Source organism: Haliotis rufescens, unplaced genomic scaffold (assembly GCF_023055435.1).
Source record: "Haliotis rufescens isolate VD_foot unplaced genomic scaffold, xgHalRufe1.0.p SCAF_16, whole genome shotgun sequence".
NCBI classification, from domain to species: Eukaryota; Metazoa; Mollusca; class Gastropoda; order Lepetellida; family Haliotidae; genus Haliotis; species Haliotis rufescens.
Window position 1 is genome coordinate 5,537,591 of NW_025963846.1, and position 20,367 is coordinate 5,557,957.

Consider the following 20,367-nt stretch of genomic DNA (forward strand, 5'->3'; position numbering starts at 1 on the left):
AACAAAAACAGGATGTATTTTCACATAGTTACTTTGCGAAGGAGTAATTTGCCTAGTTCGGATATTCTAAATGAACATTTAAACTCTTGCACATATATTTTTATATGAATTCATACTTCATCATACACCAATTACCTTTGTATTGATTAACATTCTCCTTCATCTTGCACACATTGGGCACCTGCGATGCAGTAGATGGATTACCTCCCCTGGTTCCGAAATCTGACATTGGACTGCAGTAGGTTATGAGCAAAATTTGTTTCTCGAACAAATCAGAGCGATGTTCAGGTTGAACTTTTGTTGGACTAGTGGTGTAAGTGCACTTTTAGTTATGAATGGACTAATGGAAGATAGTGGAAGGAATATTTATCTGATAATAGTTTAAAATCTCGTTGCCATCGCGAAAACATTGCGCTTTTGTGACCAAATTGGACCACAATATCAGGAGAAGGTAAATATTACAGTAATGGTAAGTGAATAGTTACGTAACATTTTTGAGAAAGCAGTGAAGAAATGTTTGAATATGATTTAGTGGTTTGAGGGAAATGCTATCACATTGCTGACACTTTGTCGGGTACAAGTCTTAGCATCATATAATCCAGGAGTTAGGTGGTGCCGAAACATGATTCAGAAATAGAAATCCCATTTATTTTAAGTTTTCATCTGACTATGGTGCTTCACTATTGTGTAGAATTGAAAACTTGCTACTTTACTGAAGGTTCTGTGGATATCAGGTATGAAAATTACGGAACTGATTTGATGGCTGAAATTATATTTCATTGGTGGTGCTAAATATGGGTCATATACCTGATTACCCTCAGTCCATGATGGACTCTTCCAAATGTATTAGTAGGGTAGTGCTGATTTTGTTAAAATTGGTATTAGAATTTTCAAAGGTTTTTGGTGGTAATGTGAGAAGCTGTTTTTATGTTTCTGCCTTTAGTGCAGTCTCATGTGGCCAGGTGTCTGCATGGCTGGTACACTGTGAGTTGGAACAATTGTCCTGTGCAGTCCTTGTTCATACAATCTATGCTTTATACATCTTGTTATTACATTTATTAATGTAAGTGATTAGTTCTCAATTAAAAGTGTCTCTTGTAAATTATACACACACAGTAGGCTTGTTTTGTGTATTGTTTGATATACATAGAAACGTGAGGCAATAATAAATGAATTATGTGAATTTGGTCACCGTTGTTTATTTCCTGGACTACAGACACGGGTCAGGTTACAGTGTTGTGTGCCTTATTACCTGGGTGTCTTTGTACAAAACCTTAGCGCTACGACTGTCGTAAGTCTATGTTAAGGAATGGGAGTTATGATCACCTTAGAGCTAAGATAGGTTTGAACAATGGCACCCTGGACCAGAGGTCAGGTTACAGTGTTGTTGGTTTGTTGTTTAACAACGCACTCAGCAATATTCCAGCTGTATGACAGCGGTCTGTAAATAATCGAGTCTGGACCAGACAATCAAGTGATTGATATCATAAGCATCGATCCATGCAATTGTGATCGATGACATGCATCAACCAAGTCAGCGAGCCTGACCATCTGATCACGTTAGGCACCTCATACGACAAGCATAGCCGCCTTTTAAGGCAAGCATGGGTTGCTGAAGACCCATTCTACTACAGTATTGTGTGACTGTTTATTACCTGGACCAGAGATAGGGTCAGGTTACAGTGTTGTGTGACTGTTTAATACCTGGACCAGAGATGGGGTCAGGTTACAGTGTTGTGTGACTGTTTATTACCTGGACCAGAGATAGGGTCAGGTTACAGTGTTGTGTGACTGTTTATTACCTGGACCAGAGATAGGGTCAGGTTACAGTGTTGTGTGACTGTTTAATACCTGGACCAGAGATGGGGTCAGGTTACAGTGTTGTGTGACTGTTTATTGCCTGGACCAGAGATGGGGTCAGGTTACAGTGTTGTGTGACTGTTTATTACCTGGACCAGAGATAGGGTCAGGTTACAGTGTTGTGTGACTGTTTAATACCTGGACCAGAGATGGGGTCAGGTTACAGTGTTGTGTGACTGTTTATTGCCTGGACCAGAGATAGGGTCAGGTTACAGTGTTGTGTGACTGTTAATTACCCGGACCAGAGATAGGGTCAGGTTACAGTGTTGTGTGACTGTTTATTACCTGGACCAGAGATAGGGTCAGGTTACAGTGTTGTGTGACTGTTTATTACCTGGACCAGAGATAGGATCAGGTTACAGTGTTGTCTGACCGTTTATTACCTGGACCAGAGATAGGGTCAGGTTACAGTGTTGTGTGACTGTTTATTGCCTGGACCAGAGATGGGGTCAGGTTACAGTGTTGTGTGACTGTTTATTACCTGGACCAGAGATAGGGTCAGGTTACAGTGTTGTGTGACTGTTTATTACCTGGACCAGAGATAGGGTCAGGTTACAGTGTTGTGTGACTGTTTATTACCTGGACCAGAGATATGAGTCACAAATTGTCATACACTTGACATACATGACAAATTTACCCTTTTCTAAACACAAAACACGAACTTGCAGTTTTTGGTATTCAGAGTCAGTCTTGGTTTATTTCTCCACTATACAACACTGTCTAGTACAAACAACTTAAGTTTCTTAACAATGTTTCTTGCCAAGAAACAAAATAGTTCCTTCAACCAACAGCAGGGGATGTGACTGTCTATCAATGAAGTGGCAAAAACATTAATCCTTCACAGGACACCAATTCTGGTCTGTATTCCCCTTAGAGTCTGTAAATCAACCAGGAACAAACCTGATTCCTCTGAAGGACATTACCTTGTAACACAAATGTCTTTTTTTCACAGCTTGTAAAGTTCTTCCTGAGTAAACTCGATTCTCCATGGAAGTTATAAAGATTACTTTCTCTTGGAGGGGTCATCCTCATCTCTGGAGACATATTTGGACACCCTCTGTTTGATGTCCTTGACCTCGTCCTCGAACTCCCCCGGGGTGTCAGGGGTACGGTTGAACTCCATCTCGTACAAACCTCGTCTCTCCAGCTGTGTGCGGACCAGTGCATCCTCGTCGTGCTGCATGTGAATGTATGTGGGAGGAATCAAAGCGCCGGCCACGTACCTCCGCTCAGAGTTGAGGAAATTGAAGGTCGAACACGCCTGGTCCTGAAATGATGCAAGGGCAGATCCAGCATTTTCAAAAGAGAGGGGTTCAAAATATCAAAGTCAATTTTAATGCCTACATACTACATTTGGTGTGTGTGTGTGTGTGTGCATGCGTGTGTGTCCAGACCCCTCCTGCCCTTTGGATCCACCTATGTGATATATGATTCACAAAGATATTGTACATAATTATGCAAACAAAACATGCAGATAAGACCCTACATTCTCTAAGTGCCTGTGTGAGTCACGTGGATATCTGACATAGTATAGTGACTCCGAGCCAACCAGTCCTTGTTTTATCCTCGTAAATGCTGAGCGCCAAGCAGGGCCACCTATATTGTATATGCCCTGCTTCCATGTCATAACACAGGAACCACACCTGGCACCAGACCTGATGAACTCACCGTGGGCAGGACTTCCACGTTGATCTTGTTGCTACGGAGATACTTGATGATACTTGTGTCATACTTTGCACCTTTGTCCCCGATGCCAAGAACCAAGATGTCTGAAAGGTGAAGGATGAGTGAGTGGACGGGGTGGATGTTATTCATGGTCTGCTCAGTGAGAATGAAATAGTCAGGGATGTTTCTTGTGCTCTGGCGCAGCCTACATACTGAGACTGTCTACACATTGGCACAGCCAACATCCTGAGACTGTCTACACACTGGCACTGCCTACATACTGAAACTGTCTACACACTGGCACAGCCTACACACTGAGACTGTCCATACACTGGCACAGCCTACACACTGAGACTGTCTACACACTGGCACTGCCTACACACTGAGACTGTCTACACACTGGCACAGCCTACACACTGAGACTGTCTACACACTGGCACTGCCTACATACTGAAACTGTCTACACACTGGCACAGCCTACACACTGAGACTGTCTACACACTGGCGCAGCCTACACACTGAGACTGTCTACACACTGGCACTGCCTACATCCTGAGACTGTCTACACACTGGCACTGCCTACATACTGAGACTGTCTACACACTGGCACAGCCTACACACTGAAACTGTCTACACACTGGCATAGCCTACACACTGAGACTGTCTACACACTGGCACTGCCTACATCCTGAGACTGTCTACACACTGGCACTGCCTACATACTGAGACTGTCTACACACTGGCACAGCCTACACACTGAGACTGTCTACACACTGGCACAGCCTACACACTGAGACTGTCTACACACTGGCACAGCCTACACACTGAGACTGTCTACACACTGGCACTGCCTACATCCTGAGACTGTCTACACACTGGCACAGTCTACATACTGAGACTGTCTACACACTGGCACAGCCTACATACTGAGACTGTCTACACACTGGCACAGCCTACACACTGAGACTGTCCACACACTGGCACAGCCTACACACTGAGACTGTCCATACACTGGAACAGCCTACACACTGAGACTGTCTACACACTGGCACAGCCTACACACTGAGACTGTCTACACACTGAGACTGTCTACACACTGGCACAGCCTACACACTGAGACTGTCTACACACTGGCACAGCCTACATACTGAGACTGTCTACACACTGGCACAGCCTACATACTGAGACTGTCTACACACTGGCACAGCCTACATACTGAGACTGTCTACACACTGGCACAGCCTACATACTGAGACTGTCTACACACTGGCACAGCCTACACACTGAGACTGTCTACACACTGGCACAGCCTACATACTGAGACTGTCTACACACTGGCACAGCCTACATACTGAGACTGTCTACACACTGGCACAGCCTACATACTTAGACTGTCTACACACTGGCACAGCCTACATACTGAGACTGTCTACACACTGGCACTGCCTACATACTGAAACTGTCTACATACTGGCACAGCCTACATACTGAAACTGTCTACACACTGGCACAGCCTACACACTGACTATACACTTACACAGTCAACACACCGACACTGTCTGCACACCAACATTGTCAACACACCGACACTGCACACTGGCACAGCCTACACACCGACACTGTCTGCACACTAACATAGTCTACACACCGACACTGTCTGCACACTGTCAGCCTACTCACTGACACAGCCTACCGACTGACACTGTCTACATACTGACACATACCTATCTTCGGTTCCAAGATGGTGAAAAGTGAAAGAGAATCCACGCTGATGTCCTCCGGGCCGCTCACCTGTGTATAAATATACATGTCAGTATTGAACAACAGATTCCTCACAGACAACAGTGTCACACTCTCATAATATCAACATGTATGATAAACATAACTGTCAACATGACATATATAAATACCTTCAATAACTGTCAACATGTTTTGGTAGTATCTAACTTAACATATTTACCCTGATCTGTCACATTAGGCCAAAAAAGAAAACTTGCATTTAGAAGTAACTAAGACAAAATTGTTATGGATGAGCAACTTCTTTATTACAATTGGGCGACGTTTCGGTGTAGATTCTAACACCGTTATGAAGCAAATGATCTCATCAGCTCGCCAAAACAACACTGAACTATTATCTCCCCACTGGCTTCCCATACATTCCTTCTTAGTAATGCTTGTGTTAATCCCATACCCATCAATCACTGTACATCAACCCTATCTCTTGTATAAACTTGTTTATCATAACTACCTATCAATCAGTGTACATCAACCTTATCTGTTATATAAACATCTACCTATTGTTATGTATATATATCATGCTCATACCTAGTTTGTACATCATTTGCTTGATAACGGTGTTAGAATCTACACCGAAACGTCGCCCAATTGTAATAAAGAAGTTGCTCATCCATAACAATTTTGTCTTAGTCAAAAAAGAAAAGTCTTGGTTCTCAGGCACCGCCCACATCAACATAAAGTTTGCTGCATGTTTCGTTTTTATTTCAATTTTTTAAAAATATATCAAAATAATCCTTAAATATTCCAAGTCCATCTTGTATTCCAGTATTTTACTCACCATGGAATGCATTTATGAAGGGAGGCCCTTTCCCAGGTTGATTGTATACAATTATTTTATTGATTACACAACTGTTTATTGGTAACATACTAGTTTGGACAACACCCACCCCCAACCCCCCCAAAAAAACACACCCGCCCTCACTATATTTTCAAAATCCATTGCCTGAGAACCAATTCTTTTATTTTTTTAAGCCTTATGCAAACACAAACATATTCATAGGAGATGACGTTTGAAGTATGGTCAAAGGGACACAACTCATGTATGGATTCAGTGAAGTCCTGTTAGTGCAGAGAGTGGAGTTCAAAGTTTAACTAATTACTGGCTTAATGAATCAACCCCTCAATTATCCTGCATAACATATCGTGGCTTTGTTGAAATATATTTACGGCCCTCCACTTACAATTTTGTTTAGAATGTTGACAATCAGGTGTTTTCAGGAATATGCATATTTATTTCATGATAGAAAACCCCCAAAGAAATACACTTGATTACATATTTTCTCAAGATACCGAACCATTTGGATTGTATCGCAATATATATTGTTGAAGGTACACCGTACACTGATTATACAGTGCAGACCTAATGATGACATCACAGAGCTCCAGAAAAAAACTTTTGGTGTTGTGGGTATTTTACCCATGCATTTTAAAATCATTGGGTATCAGTAAATCTATCTGGGTATTCAAATTTCTGTTACCCACCAGATTTTACACGTGGGTATTTAAGTTAAATATTTAAAAACACTATTCATCTAGTCCCTGCAAACTGGTGTCGTGTGGGTTCGAGAGCTTTATAGGACTCAAAAATACCACGATACTTCCACAAGAAAGTGTGATGGCAAATGATCGTGATGTAACTGTCATTGTGGAGTTTGGCAAGGTTGACTGAATGCCCGTTTATAATTTCAAAATAAGTTGCTAATTTGCTAATTGAATACGCAGGGTTACTTTACAATATTTTGATGATACGCACAAGTTTTATTTTTGTAGCTTATCTGTAATGTTCGTTGCGTATTTGATACACTTGGATTTTATTTTACTGCATATTTCTGCATTTCTGATGTGTATTTTACGCAGATATGCAGCTTATCTGGAGCTCTGTATCATTTCCCAAACAAAGCTATGATGCAGATAGGTCAACACTGTTATGGACCGGAGACACAAAGTATTATATAATACACTGGGTAACCGAGGAGGAATGAATCACTGGTTCTGAGGAATGTCTCTTTATATTCCCACTACTTGTCTACAATTGATTGTCTGTAGTATAACACCGCATTCAGCACTATTCCAGCCACATGATGGCTGTCTGTAAATAATAGTCTCGAGTTTCATGAACATCGATCTACCCAATTGGGATACGATGACATGCATCAACCAAGTCAGGGAGACTGACCACCCGATCCCGTTTGTCGCCTCTTATGACCCAGATCTACATGGGGGACTCAATCTCATTAAAATCAGATCTTAGTTCTCGCTACCACTAAACAAAGATCTGAGGACATCCCATTACGGGTGACGTCTGAATACCCTGTGTTGAAGTTTTCCAGGTTGCATGAAGAGAAATCACATTCCGACTGTCACTTTCATGATCTGGTAAGCGACGCTCTGACTGGTCGGATGAAAGGTCGTTCTGATGTGACCCCTAATGGGATGTCTTCAGATCTTTTTTGAGCAGTAGCGAGAACTAAGGTCTGATTTTAATGAGATTGATGGGTGACTTGTCTTGACACTGAGGTTTCTGGATTAATAGCGTTCAATTCTTGGACATCAACACATTGAAACTTCTTTAGCGTGTTGAAGTTACATGCATGTATTCAGGTCAAACTGTCATCTTGAAAGTATACTGATCCCTCAATATATTATTATTTTTGTGTACGGAGAAACGTACATTCCAATGAAGAACTGATCGCGGAAACACAGCACATGGCCCAAATATCCGGAAACCATTGTTGAGTTTGAATCCAACAGAGCTGTAGGCATCTATAAATGTTACTGTGTCGTCTTCCTTGCTGAGGATGGTGACTGTGGTTGCTGTAGCGTTGACGTTGCCATCAATGTTGTGATGTCGAACAGGTGTCGCGCTGAAAGATATAGGTATTAATCAATTTCTTCAAGGTGAGGTGAGGTGAGGTGAAATGTGCGTGCATGTGTGTGTGTGTGCATGCGTGTCAATTTCTTCAAGGTGAGGTGAGGTGAGGTGAGGTGAAATGTGTGTGCGTGTCAATTTCTTCAAGGTGAGGTGAGGTGAAATGTGTGTGTGTGTGTGTGTGTGTGTGTGTGTGTGTGTGTGTGTGTGTGTGTGAGTGTGTGTTTGTTTGTCTGCTTGCATTGGTCTGGACTAGTTTTATAGTGCCACCTCTGGAGATACCAAGCAGCAGTTATACTGACTCAGAGCAGACCAGTCCTTGTTCTATCCCCTTACTGCTGAGGGTCAGGCAGGTTTTAATGTCTTTTGGTATGACGTAGCTGGGGATCAAATCAAAGACCTTCCATTGTAAGGGCACACGCTCTATCCACTAGGCCATGGTGGTAGTCTAGCCTGTTAGTGCTGTCGTCTGCACAGATAGCCCAAATATACACAAACGAACTCAGCGTGTCAAAATAACCATGCTGAAGTCAGGATTGTTGAGGATGATGGTAAACAGGTAAACAACACACTTGCGGCATATTGCACATGCGAGTTTACCCGACAGCCTAAATGAACCGGTTTCGTACATATGTTTTCAAAATAGACAGTGACCAAAGCCCCTGAAACAGGAAAACTATAATCAAACATCGGACCTAATAATATACAAGCTTATTTATTTGTATACATTGGTCAGATAATTCAGTAACATCACTACCCTGCTTCAGGAGCCCGTGACAGTGCCGTGGAATGCGTAGCCACGCTATGGCCTATGTGTGTAGATACGGAGAGGAGTACCTGGTCGTTACCCAACACTCACGAAAATATGTGACATTCGTTACCATACAGTTACCTAAACTGTGGGTGCAATCTGCGAAGTAAACAACGAGAAATATTCCTTAAAAGCATCATGGAGTCAGTGCTGTATTCCACGCTGTGACTCAGAAATGGACTTTATCATCGTTTTCAATGCACCCAGTGAGCCATTCCCACAAGAAAGTCAAACCAATGTGACTACGGTTAGTATGGAGTTATCTCCCTTGGTGGTATTAGACGCGAGCTTTCCTAAATTTAGACAACAATCACCAAACTTGTTGAAACATTCCTTGTGACTCATTTTAACTACAATAACATACAAAAAAATGATATATGTAGAAAATGCAACATGTTATAACAAAGGCTGGGTCGTTTTGAATACACGACAATATAGTTGCATGTTCAATGGTTATATATGTGACCTCAACAATCTATATATCTGCACTTCTTGTTTTAGTCTTAATGACCTGTGAGATTGGAGTATAAACCTGTTGAAAATCTTGACTTGCTTCAATTAGACTCTATTATTACAGAAAGAAGGGAAAATATATGTGTACGTACGTATGTACGCATGTATGTACGCATGTATGTACGTATGTGTGTACGTATGTATGTATGTATGTATGTATGTATGTATGTATGTATGTATGTATGTATGTGCGTACGTATGTATGTACGTATGTATGTATGTATGTACGTACGTATGTACGCATGTATGCACGTATGTATGTACGTATATGCGTACGAATGTACGTATGTATGTATGTATGTCATAGAAATAATAACAGACATTTTTACACCACTTTCTATTTACTACATACATGTATTTATCGATATGATTAAATTTGTTTTTGAGAACGATATACTTTCCCCAGCTATACCCAACAAACTATTTACTTACTGAGCAAAATCAAATAATTAATTCATTTTCACAATTAACACACACCAAGTTACGTTTGGGTATTTTTCCGCAAGACCGACTATATATTTTTTTCACCAATGCCAGCAAACTATTCATTTTGGCATTTTTATGAGCAAACCTTTCATTAAAACAATCACTTCCCAGACCAATAGATATCAAATGGCTGCTCCCAAAGGGTAGATATACATATAGCATTTTCAGTAATATGTTTTTGAAATAGCATAATCTGAAAAAACCCACAACTATTTGCGCACCTTGCCGAAACAAATGTATCAACCACATGGCTCGATATAAGGACTCTATATACGTGACATTAAGCCGTATCACCCTCTATGTAAGACCATATGTATAGACGCCCTGGTGAGACCTTTCAAGAGGCTTAACAGTTTCTTCGAACCTGTTAATTGGCGTGATGTCGACCTAGCAACCAGCTCCCGTAATAGCGTCCCTGGCGACGTGCAGTGGTATAAATGGGAGCGGGCAAGCTCCAGGTGCGCCACACACCAACTCGAGCAACCTGTAGACCGACTGAGCTCCTCTCCAACACACTATACATCATGGTAAGAAGAGAATCTTGCTTTCTGGTTTTCACCAAATACTTATTTGTTACAGTTTCGATTTCGGTGTGTTTGTATTACACACATAATATATATATGCTGTAGTACGAGTTAGGATGTCGCGATACACCTGTCACGTGATACTATGTTTCTAAATAATGTTTCTTCAGATTTTTTTAAAAGGAATATACTATTGGAAATAACAGAGCTATTCTAGTCTTCACAACGGGAAGTTGTATTCAGGATGTACGAAATAAGTTGGGTCACAATAACTAAATTTGCTCAACATCTTGTTCCTTTTCCGCTTTTCCCTACTCTCTTGGGTTAATTAGCTTTAATCCCTTTATTCCTTAGCACAATGAATTGTTATTGTCATATATTTAGCATAAATATCTTTGACCACATCCAACAGTTAAGATTGTCAACCTCCGCTTATTCCTTTTCCGCTTTTCCCGGTATCATCCCAAAATAACTTCATGCCAAAATCACTACAGTCTAAACAACAAAGTTAATGGTATTGTAATCCCCATCCTGTTCCCTTTATCCCGAAGTGGACTGGTCTATCAACATACAAATAAAAACCCCACACTGAATAATAAAAATAGAATGATTTTTATGTGAACATCTCCGAGATCTCAAATTAAACAGAGTTCAAATTCGTAATCATTTTTATTGCGACTACAGCGCGATACTAATAGATCTAAAATTTAAATATAAAATCATTTACAAACTCGATAAACAGGAGATAAAGTTTACCAAAATTTCTTATGTGTGTAAATAATTGTAGGAAATCAAGTCAGATATAACAAAAGGATTGTAATAGTATGCGTGCATGTGGAGTTTACCGCCGTTGCCATCGTTGTGTCCATCTCATTCAGTCAAAGATGTAACTATCCCGATTATTTTTGTTTATTAACGGATTTACTGTGTATTTTTTCCTGTTCTTTGAGGTATGAATCGAAAAACTTACGTGCAGACTGTAGGAATCCGCCTAGATGATTCTTACAAAAGTTTGCGCATCCCTATTCCCTATCCCTGGACTATCCCACAACATCAGTGGGTAATTTACCTTTGTTGTCTTAACAAAGTGTCGCGATAATGGCGTTATTCTACTCTCAAGAAGATGATTGTGGAATTGCCAAACCGGTTAAAATATATGAGAATCGGGTTTTTTTGTTGAATGGGGCAGGAAAATGATGTGCAACTAAGGCGACACTTTTTTTATTTCTTGGTTTACGTATTTCAAACTCATTTCAAAAGTGAGGCAGGCCAATTTAAAAAAAAAGAAAAAAAAAAGCCTCTCACAATTTTTTTACTTGAATTTTGTCCTTAAAAGTTAGGTAGGTATGAAAAAAAATATCCTGGCGTAACAAAAGTAAAATAACTCAATTTTTCAAGAACATTTTATTAAATCCCTGGCACTCAGCTTGTGCACAAATGGCAACATAACAATATTCATGTCATTGATGGAAATGCATGAAAGACGTTGCTATTTTTGCACCAGCCAACCAAAAGATTACTGCTGTGACACCAAGTTCCCAGAGACTCTTGTGTGATAGATGAAACCAACATTTATCAAGGAAATTATCTGCTGAAATTAACATCTTTGCTGCTAAATGTTTGGCCATAAACTATTTGAAAGGTCTAATTAATCCTATTGTTTATAAATATAAAAGTTATGTGTATTACATTATTTAAATAATTCATTAACAACTAAATAAAGTTCGTTTTAAATAAAAAATAATGTAAGCTAAAACATTCATAACGTCCAGATTAAGGACCAATGAAGCGCAAATTTAACGATTTTTTCGGCAAATATAAGAATTCATAAAATCCACTTACCCATTTCTTTTTTATTTTCATTTGTTTACGTTGTTGGAACGTTATTTTAAAAAGAATTACAAATAATATCTGTCATCACCCATTTCCCGATGATAGTGGCTGTCCGCTCACTAACATGAGGAAATACCTCCGTTTTCAAAGCTCCGTGTGAATAACACATACGTCGAAGGCTGCCATGTCAGTATACATTAAAAAAACTTAGATTCTACATTGTTTCACCGACAAAATCTGCTACAAGGTTCGAGATTGGTCAAATTTAAGCACGTGACCTAAGGCAGTCAATCAAATTACAGCAACGGTAATTTTCAGACTTTGGCGAAAGGTTTGGGTTAAATCATGTTATTCTGAACGCTTAAGCATGAAATCGCGATCTATATTAAAAAAATGGAACTTTATGGATGCATAGAGCTAGGTTACGAGCTGTGACAAAGATTTCTTATGCATATATTTTGGCATTAAGACATCGTGTCCGAGCCGAGAAATCGAGGCGACAAAAGGCGAGATGTCATTTGACTGACGATTACATGCGATCGCACGAAAAGTTGGAAATAATAACTTTTATAGATATATTTTTGATGATTTTATTACTTTGTAAATAAAGACGTTTCAGCACATGGAACATCTTTATTTTGCTGTTTGACATGTTCGATGAGGACCCGTTGTCGAAGTGTGTCCGAGAATTTTATTTTCAATAACATTGCGGGGAAATAGTGTCTAGTGAATACATTTGTGGCTTTGAACGGCCAAAAGTGTTGAAATAGTTAAACTGGTCACCACTGCGCTTTGCGTTATAAAGCTTTGATGGTATTAGAGAAGGATCCCAGCAAGAAATATCAGAGTGACTTCCCTTTGCTTTACTCTCGACGAGGAAATGAAATCTTTTGTTTGTTTGAACTTTTTGTCGAAAAAATCGGCGGTAATAAAAAAAAGGGTAATTTTCATTTTTTTTTTTTTTAACATTTGGACTTTGAAAGAGCGGCGCATCCGTAAACCAAGAAATAAAAAAATTGTCGCCTAAAAAGCCTTATTTGTTTTCAGAGGGAATGTATCTCCATCCATGTCGGCCAGGCCGGAGTCCAGATGGGCAATGCATGCTGGGAGTTGTACTGTCTGGAGCACGGCATCCAGCCCGACGGTCAGATGCCCTCAGACAAGACCATCGGGGGTGGGGACGACTCCTTCAACACCTTCTTCAGCGAGACCGGGGCTGGGAAACACGTCCCCAGGGCCATCTTTGTTGACCTCGAACCAACTGTTGTCGGTGAGTGTATTGAATATGATCTGTTTTTGACCATTTTCTCAAATAATCCTAAATCTAAGTTTAGTCTGTAAAATTGATGTTTTCTAAATATACATTATTTTTGTCTTGCTCATGTGACAACTGTGTTTCCAGATGAGGTCCGTACCGGCACCTACCGCCAACTGTTCCACCCAGAGCAGCTCATCACCGGCAAGGAGGACGCAGCCAACAACTACGCCCGTGGTCACTACACCGTCGGCAAGGAAATCGTCGACCTCGTACTTGACCGCACCAGGAAGTTGGCTGACCAGTGTACTGGACTCCAGGGCTTCCTCATCTTTCACAGCTTCGGTGGTGGCACTGGCTCCGGCTTCACCTCTCTCTTGATGGAGAGACTGTCTGTGGACTACGGCAAGAAGTCCAAGCTAGAGTTCGCTGTCTACCCCGCTCCCCAGATCTCCACTGCCGTGGTGGAGCCCTACAACTCCATCCTGACCACCCACACCACCCTGGAACATTCCGACTGTGCCTTCATGGTCGACAACGAGGCCATCTACGATATCTGCAGACGTAACCTCGATATCGAACGTCCCACCTACACCAACCTCAACCGTCTGATTGGTCAGATTGTCAGTTCCATCACTGCCTCTCTCCGTTTCGATGGTGCCCTGAACGTAGATCTGACGGAGTTCCAGACCAACTTGGTGCCCTACCCACGTATCCACTTCCCTCTGGCTACCTACGCTCCTGTCATCTCCGCCGAGAAGGCCTACCACGAACAACTGTCTGTGGCCGAGATCACTAACGCCTGCTTCGAGCCTGCCAACCAGATGGTCAAATGTGATCCCCGACACGGCAAGTACATGGCCTGTTGCATGTTGTACCGTGGTGATGTCGTCCCTAAGGACGTCAACGCCGCCATCGCCACCATCAAGACCAAGAGAACCATCCAGTTCGTCGACTGGTGTCCCACTGGCTTCAAGGTTGGCATCAACTACCAGCCACCCACTGTTGTCCCCGGCGGTGACTTGGCCAAGGTCCAGAGAGCTGTCTGTATGTTGAGCAACACCACGGCCATCGCCGAGGCCTGGGCTCGTCTTGACCACAAGTTCGATCTGATGTACGCCAAGCGTGCCTTCGTCCACTGGTACGTGGGCGAGGGTATGGAGGAGGGAGAGTTCTCCGAGGCCCGTGAGGACTTAGCCGCCCTGGAGAAGGACTACGAGGAGGTTGGAGTCGACTCTGTTGAGGGCGAGGGAGAGGAAGAGGGAGAGGAGTATTAGTGCTACCCCAAAGTGACACTCAAATGTTCCCTTGATGGAACGACCGAATAAAAAAAGCGTAGAAACAAATGTTTTCTTTTTGTCAGTGTATAGTATTTAGTTTACTTGCTTTTCTTAGAGTTGGAAGGCAACAATAAGATTACATATTCGTCTTCCGGCCGATTTGAAACAGATTGTATTTTTAGTTTCCATCGCCAAACGCATTGAAGCCGCCAGTTACAACTGACGATGTGTTAATAGCACCCCCGGTGGATCCTCCAACAGATGACAAGCAATATGGAGCAACTATTTATAACACACACATACATACACGCACGCACGCACGCACGCACGCACGCACGCACGCACGCACGCACGCACACACACCGTGTCCCCCTTAGTGATTTGGATGTAATATTGATTTAAGCTTCCAAAGGCCCAGCCACCCGATGGCGTGTGTATTGGATGATGTATTTTTCCTGCATATATATCATTCTGGCTACAATCATCCGTCATATGGTTAACTCCAGAATCATAAACATGTAATCGAATGCAGAATATGTCATCTGCAGTCCATGCTTGTCATCACCGAACGAGGAACGGGCAGTTACAATGTGTCTTCGCACCAGACGTACCCGTTGTTGTTCTGCTCTTACCCTCTGATCTCCCTGTTCTCTTGTCCCTCTTACATGGGTACAGTCAGCCTTTAAAAAAAAGTCCCAACCAGAAACTTCTCGAACGACCAAAGCCCGCCATGTTCATGAACACAAGGACAGATAACTCTAATTCTAACACCAACCATTCTTGAAAACTCAACTCGCTGCTGTTGACTGCTCTTTCAATGGTCACAACAGCACTTGATATTTGTTAACTAGTCGTTTCAATCAATTTCTGCCACTGACAGTTACTGCAAACATATTAATAACAGTTTTACCGCCACTAAAATGACTTACACATAACAATTGGAACATATAGAAACCATCAAATAGACCCGGAAGGTCGCGACTCCACAAACGACCCGTGTCACCTCCGCTGTTGTGATTGAAACTTCATGCAAAGGCTTCAAATGTTCCAAAACATCTTCTTTTCGCACTAAAGCTATAATATTTATGTGGAATATATTCAGAGACACTGTTTGAAATCACGCTCGCAATGTACCTTAGGGTGGTGGGGTAGCCAAGTGGTTACAGCGTTCGCTCGTCACGCCGTAGGCCACATGGTTACAATCTGTGAAGTCATGTCCCCCGCAGTCATATTGCTGGATTGTTGTTAAAGCGACGTAAAACCAGACTCACTCACTCATACACTACTTTACCTGGATTGAAATAAAACAGTATATAATAAACACAATGTGTGGTACATCTTATTCTTACCTTGACAAGACTTCACCACCACAGGGGGAACGGGTGGCCCAGTCGTCTAAGGCGCCGCGATTCACTGTGCAGAGTTGCGTCCCTTGGGCACGCCAGAAACCTGTGATTGTGAGTTCGAATCCCGGTTCGCCTCGTTTATGTGTCTAGGTTTGTCAGCACCATTCCCGTGCTCGTGGGTTTCACCGAAGGGGTAAATGTCTAAGAACTGAATCACTTCGGGCTTTCCTCGCTAACACGCCGTGATATAACTGGAAAACTGTTAAAAGCGGCGTTAAACCCAACTCACTCACTCACTCACCACCACAGTAGAACTTGGCTTCCTGAAACGCATCAGACACACATTCAACCATGAAATCTTAAATTTATAGTGTTAATTTGCAAAAGGTTACGATAAAAGTAAGTGAAAACAGACTCCATGTCCCTTATGGGCTACCGTAATCATCAGTATTCGCAGAATAAAGCTGTTCATTGAAATACCGCCCCCTCCCTACCCCCACCCCCAGCCCCACACACCACTTGACCTATGTCACCCTCGATTATCCAGTCTATTATATATCCACACTAATAAAATATCCTGGACCCATCAAAGCGGCGTAAAACCCTACTCACACACCACGAGGGCAGCAAATTGCTATACGGATCCGCGAAATACCAAAAAAGAGAAAACTGAAAAGAAAAACGAACAGGGGCACAAGAAGAAGGTGGGCAGTACTTTCTATGATAACCTTAATCATCAGAGCGTTATTAAATTTAATGTTTCGTGTAAGGTGCCACAAACTGATCTAACATTTAAAAATACAGAAGTATATGTCAATGGTTTCACACATATGATAAACACTGCGGGGCAGAAGAAAGTATATACCCATGTTCGATGGTGGCTAAAATGGTTGGTTGGTTGGTAGGTTGTTTAACGCCGCACTCAACAATATTCCAGCTATATGACGGCGGTCTGTAAATAATCGAGTCTGGACCAGACAATCCAGTGATTAACATCTACATGCGCATCGATCCACGCAATTGGGACCAATGACATGCATCAACCAAGTCAGCGAGCCTGACCACCCGATCCCGTTAGTCGCCTTTTACGACAAGCATAGTCACCTTTTACGGCGATCATGGGTTGCTGAAGACCTATTCCACCCCGGATCTTCACGGGTCTTATTCAAAGGTGATACATTTGATACGGGTATCATAGTTTCGGAGACTGTTTTCAGCATCGAAACGTTATGGTAACAATTGTAATTTTGGGGTCAAATCCAATTTTCAAATGTACACTTTGCTTTACCGGATAGTTTACATATTACATATTCTTTATTTGCTTTATTGCCTCCAATGGTTGAAACTTACATGTTATGGACTATGCAAGAGCTTTACGTAATACACAGGATAAATAGGCATTACATAAAAAGCTTTTTCGTCACATGTCCATCATATTACATGTTATATCGGACAGCCTCAGTGGTTTAGTGAGTTGAGTTGGTTTGTTGTTTTACGCCGCACTCAGCAATATTGCAGCCATGTGGTCTGTAAATAATCAAGTCTGTACCAGACAATCCAGTGATTGATTTCATGAGCATCAATCCAAGCAATTGGGATCGATGACGTGTATCAACCAAGTCAGCGAACCTGACCACCGTATCCCGTTAGCCGCCTCTTACGACAAGCATAGTCGCCATTTACGGCAAGTATTAGTGGGTTGAGACTGCCCGGGAAGCTGAAGGTCCGGGGTTCGATCCCCGACCGCGTCATACTAAAGGACGTTAAAAGATGGTATTTGTTCTAATTCTTTATTCATGTACATGTGTAGGCCAGCGGCCCATGGTACAATATTTGGTCCATCATAAACATTTATAGGCTTAGTGTTTGGAGTCTAACATTCATAGCATGGTATATAAAAGTTGCAACATTTCTAATTACAGTTTCATTGTTTACCGCCATAAGCATATTGAATTTAGCAAGAGTAGGATGTACAAAATACTTCTGTGGTAAATACTGAAGACGAAGTTCATCATAAGCGTTACAAATTAATAAAAAATGATATTCATTCTCGACATATCTTTGGTTGCAACTATTGCACAATCTCTGCTCTCGTGGAGTATTAACGTATCTACCAGTCTCAATATGGAGAGTATGGGAGCTACAGCGAAACTGGGCTAGTGCAACACGAAATTTGTTGATAGTGATAGCAGACAAATACAACTCTAGACTGAATGAATTTTTGAAAAGTGTATAATGGAACATTTTAGAACTATTTGCTAAAGACCAATGCCAGTCCTGTTCGTAAGCAAATTTTAACCGATCTTCACATTCGGAAATAAATGATTCGGGGCAAATAACATATTGGTTCTCCCATATATATCCAAATCCAAGGCTGTATAAAAGAGTTTTGACTTTTGTAGCCCAATTAGTTTTACCATGTGTGGCTAGCTGAAATAACATATCATAACTTTTCTTAGGATATCGTGAATTTGGTAGGGACATAAGTTTACACCAATATTTTATACAGCGTTTATACGCAGAAATGTACAGTGGGTATCTTCCACACTCTCCTCGCACAACATGATTGGGAGTAGACGTTTTAACACCTAGCAGACGTTTACAAGCAAGTACATGGATACTTTCTATTTCTTTGCAGTTTTCAAAACTCCATATTTCAGCCCCATATAACATAATTGGAGCAATTTTAGTATCGAATATTTTAAAAAATAGTTTCAGTGGAATAGGTTTAAGTGATGAAAGGGATTTTAGAACCGAGAACAATACCCGTTTAGCCTGTAATGAAGCATTGTAAGTATGTTTCGACCATGATAAATTCTTTGAAAATACAACTCCCAAATATTTGTACGATGATACACATTCCAACTGACAACCAGTGAAATACCATTTCTCAGATCTAGAAAGTACACCACCATTCTTAAAAACTACTATTTTCGACTTATCAAGATTTACATTTAGGGAATAATTCTGGCAATAGTGTTCGAGTACATCGATGCGTTTTTGGAGGCCATATACAGTATCTGATATAAGAATTACATCATCAGCAAAGAGTAGCAGGAATAGTTGAATTATGTCTGGATGGAGCTGGATTCCGGGTTCACAGTTAGCCTCAATTTCAACAGCTAGATCATTGATAAACAATGAAAACAAAAACGGGCTCAGTACACAGCCTTGACGGACACCCAAGTCACAATCGAATACATCTGAGAAGTTATTGTTAAACTTTACACAGGAACGTACAGTCGTATATATGGATTGTATACATTTAAACATTTTAGGTGACACACCACTGTTATTCAAAACTATCCATAGTTTTGATCTGTTTATAGAGTCGAACGCTTTGGAGAAGTCTACAAATAAAGCATATAGTTTACCTCGCTTCTTCCCCAGATAACGCTGTATAACTGACTGTAAAATAAACATATTATCAATTGTGGAATAGCCACAACGAAATCCTGCTTGCGACTCCACAACTTTATCATAGGCATCACACCAAGACTGCAACCTTCTATTTAGAACAGAAATATATAACTTGCTAAAAATACTTAATACTGTAATCCCTCGGTAGTTATCGGGTGTATTAGTATCCCCTTTCTTGTGTAATGGTACAATTTGGCCAGTCGACCAGGAAATCGGAAAATAAGCGGAATCAAATATAACGTTAAACAGACAGGTAATATAGGGAACTAACACATCGCATGCGTATTTGAACATTTCAGCAATAAGCTTATCACTGCCGGCAGCTTTGCCTGTTTTCAATTTGTTAATTGCCTCAATTACCTCCTGCTGTTCAATTGGCGAGTCTAAGATAGATTGAGTTAAGTCATCAAAATTGTTATCTGGCACAGTGTTATCTTCATCCCCCATTTCTGAATCGAACAACCCCTTAAAATGTGAAAACCATTGCTCAATATTTATATTTGGCTTAGGACGGACAGTGGTAGCAGACAGACGTTTCAAATTTGCCCAAAATATTTTACTGTTATCCAAGTTAGTCAAAATGGTACTCTGTACATTGTCTTGATATAACTTCTTTTTTTCACGGATAACATGTGTATAAGTATTTCTTGCCTTAATATAGTTACAAAGTGATGACGAATCTTTTAGTGATCGGAAAACCTTAAGAAG

The 20,367-nt window shown here is 41.2% G+C and overlaps 2 protein-coding genes across 2 annotated transcripts; one reads left to right on the plus strand and one right to left on the minus strand.

Moving 5' to 3' along the window:
* Positions 1-2,528: 2,528 nt before the first annotated feature.
* LOC124144222 (NADH dehydrogenase [ubiquinone] 1 alpha subcomplex assembly factor 3-like) lies at positions 2,529-9,264 on the minus strand. The gene is made up of 5 exons (XM_046513518.1): positions 9,084-9,264; positions 7,994-8,186; positions 5,250-5,316; positions 3,529-3,629; positions 2,529-3,127 (listed from the first exon to the last, which is right to left on the minus strand). The coding sequence occupies exons 1-5, from the start codon at positions 9,140-9,142 to the stop codon at positions 2,864-2,866; spliced, it is 684 nt and encodes a 227-aa protein (XP_046369474.1). The 5' UTR covers positions 9,143-9,264; the 3' UTR covers positions 2,529-2,863.
* A 1,184-nt stretch (positions 9,265-10,448) lies between these two features.
* Positions 10,449-14,959, plus strand: LOC124144221 (tubulin alpha-1A chain-like). The gene is made up of 3 exons (XM_046513517.2): positions 10,449-10,528; positions 13,406-13,628; positions 13,761-14,959. Exons 1-3 carry the CDS (start codon positions 10,526-10,528, stop codon positions 14,888-14,890), a joined length of 1,356 nt encoding a protein of 451 aa, XP_046369473.1. The 5' UTR covers positions 10,449-10,525; the 3' UTR covers positions 14,891-14,959.
* The last annotated feature ends 5,408 nt before the right edge of the window (positions 14,960-20,367 follow it).

Excerpts from the sequence above, each read along its gene's own strand:
- LOC124144221 (XM_046513517.2), top strand. Across the intron at positions 13,629-13,760 it reads CCTCGAACCAACTGTTGTCG|ATGAGGTCCGTACCGGCACC; the intron begins GTGAGTGTATTG and ends CTGTGTTTCCAG.
- LOC124144222 (XM_046513518.1), bottom strand. The coding sequence starts at position 9,142 with ATGATGCTTTTAAGGAATATTTCTCGTTGTTTACTTCGCAGATTGCAC. Across the intron at positions 8,187-9,083 it reads AGATTGCACCCACAGTTTAG|CGCGACACCTGTTCGACATC; the intron begins GTAACTGTATGG and ends TATATCTTTCAG. Across the intron at positions 3,128-3,528 it reads ACGTGGAAGTCCTGCCCACG|GACCAGGCGTGTTCGACCTT; the intron begins GTGAGTTCATCA and ends GCATCATTTCAG.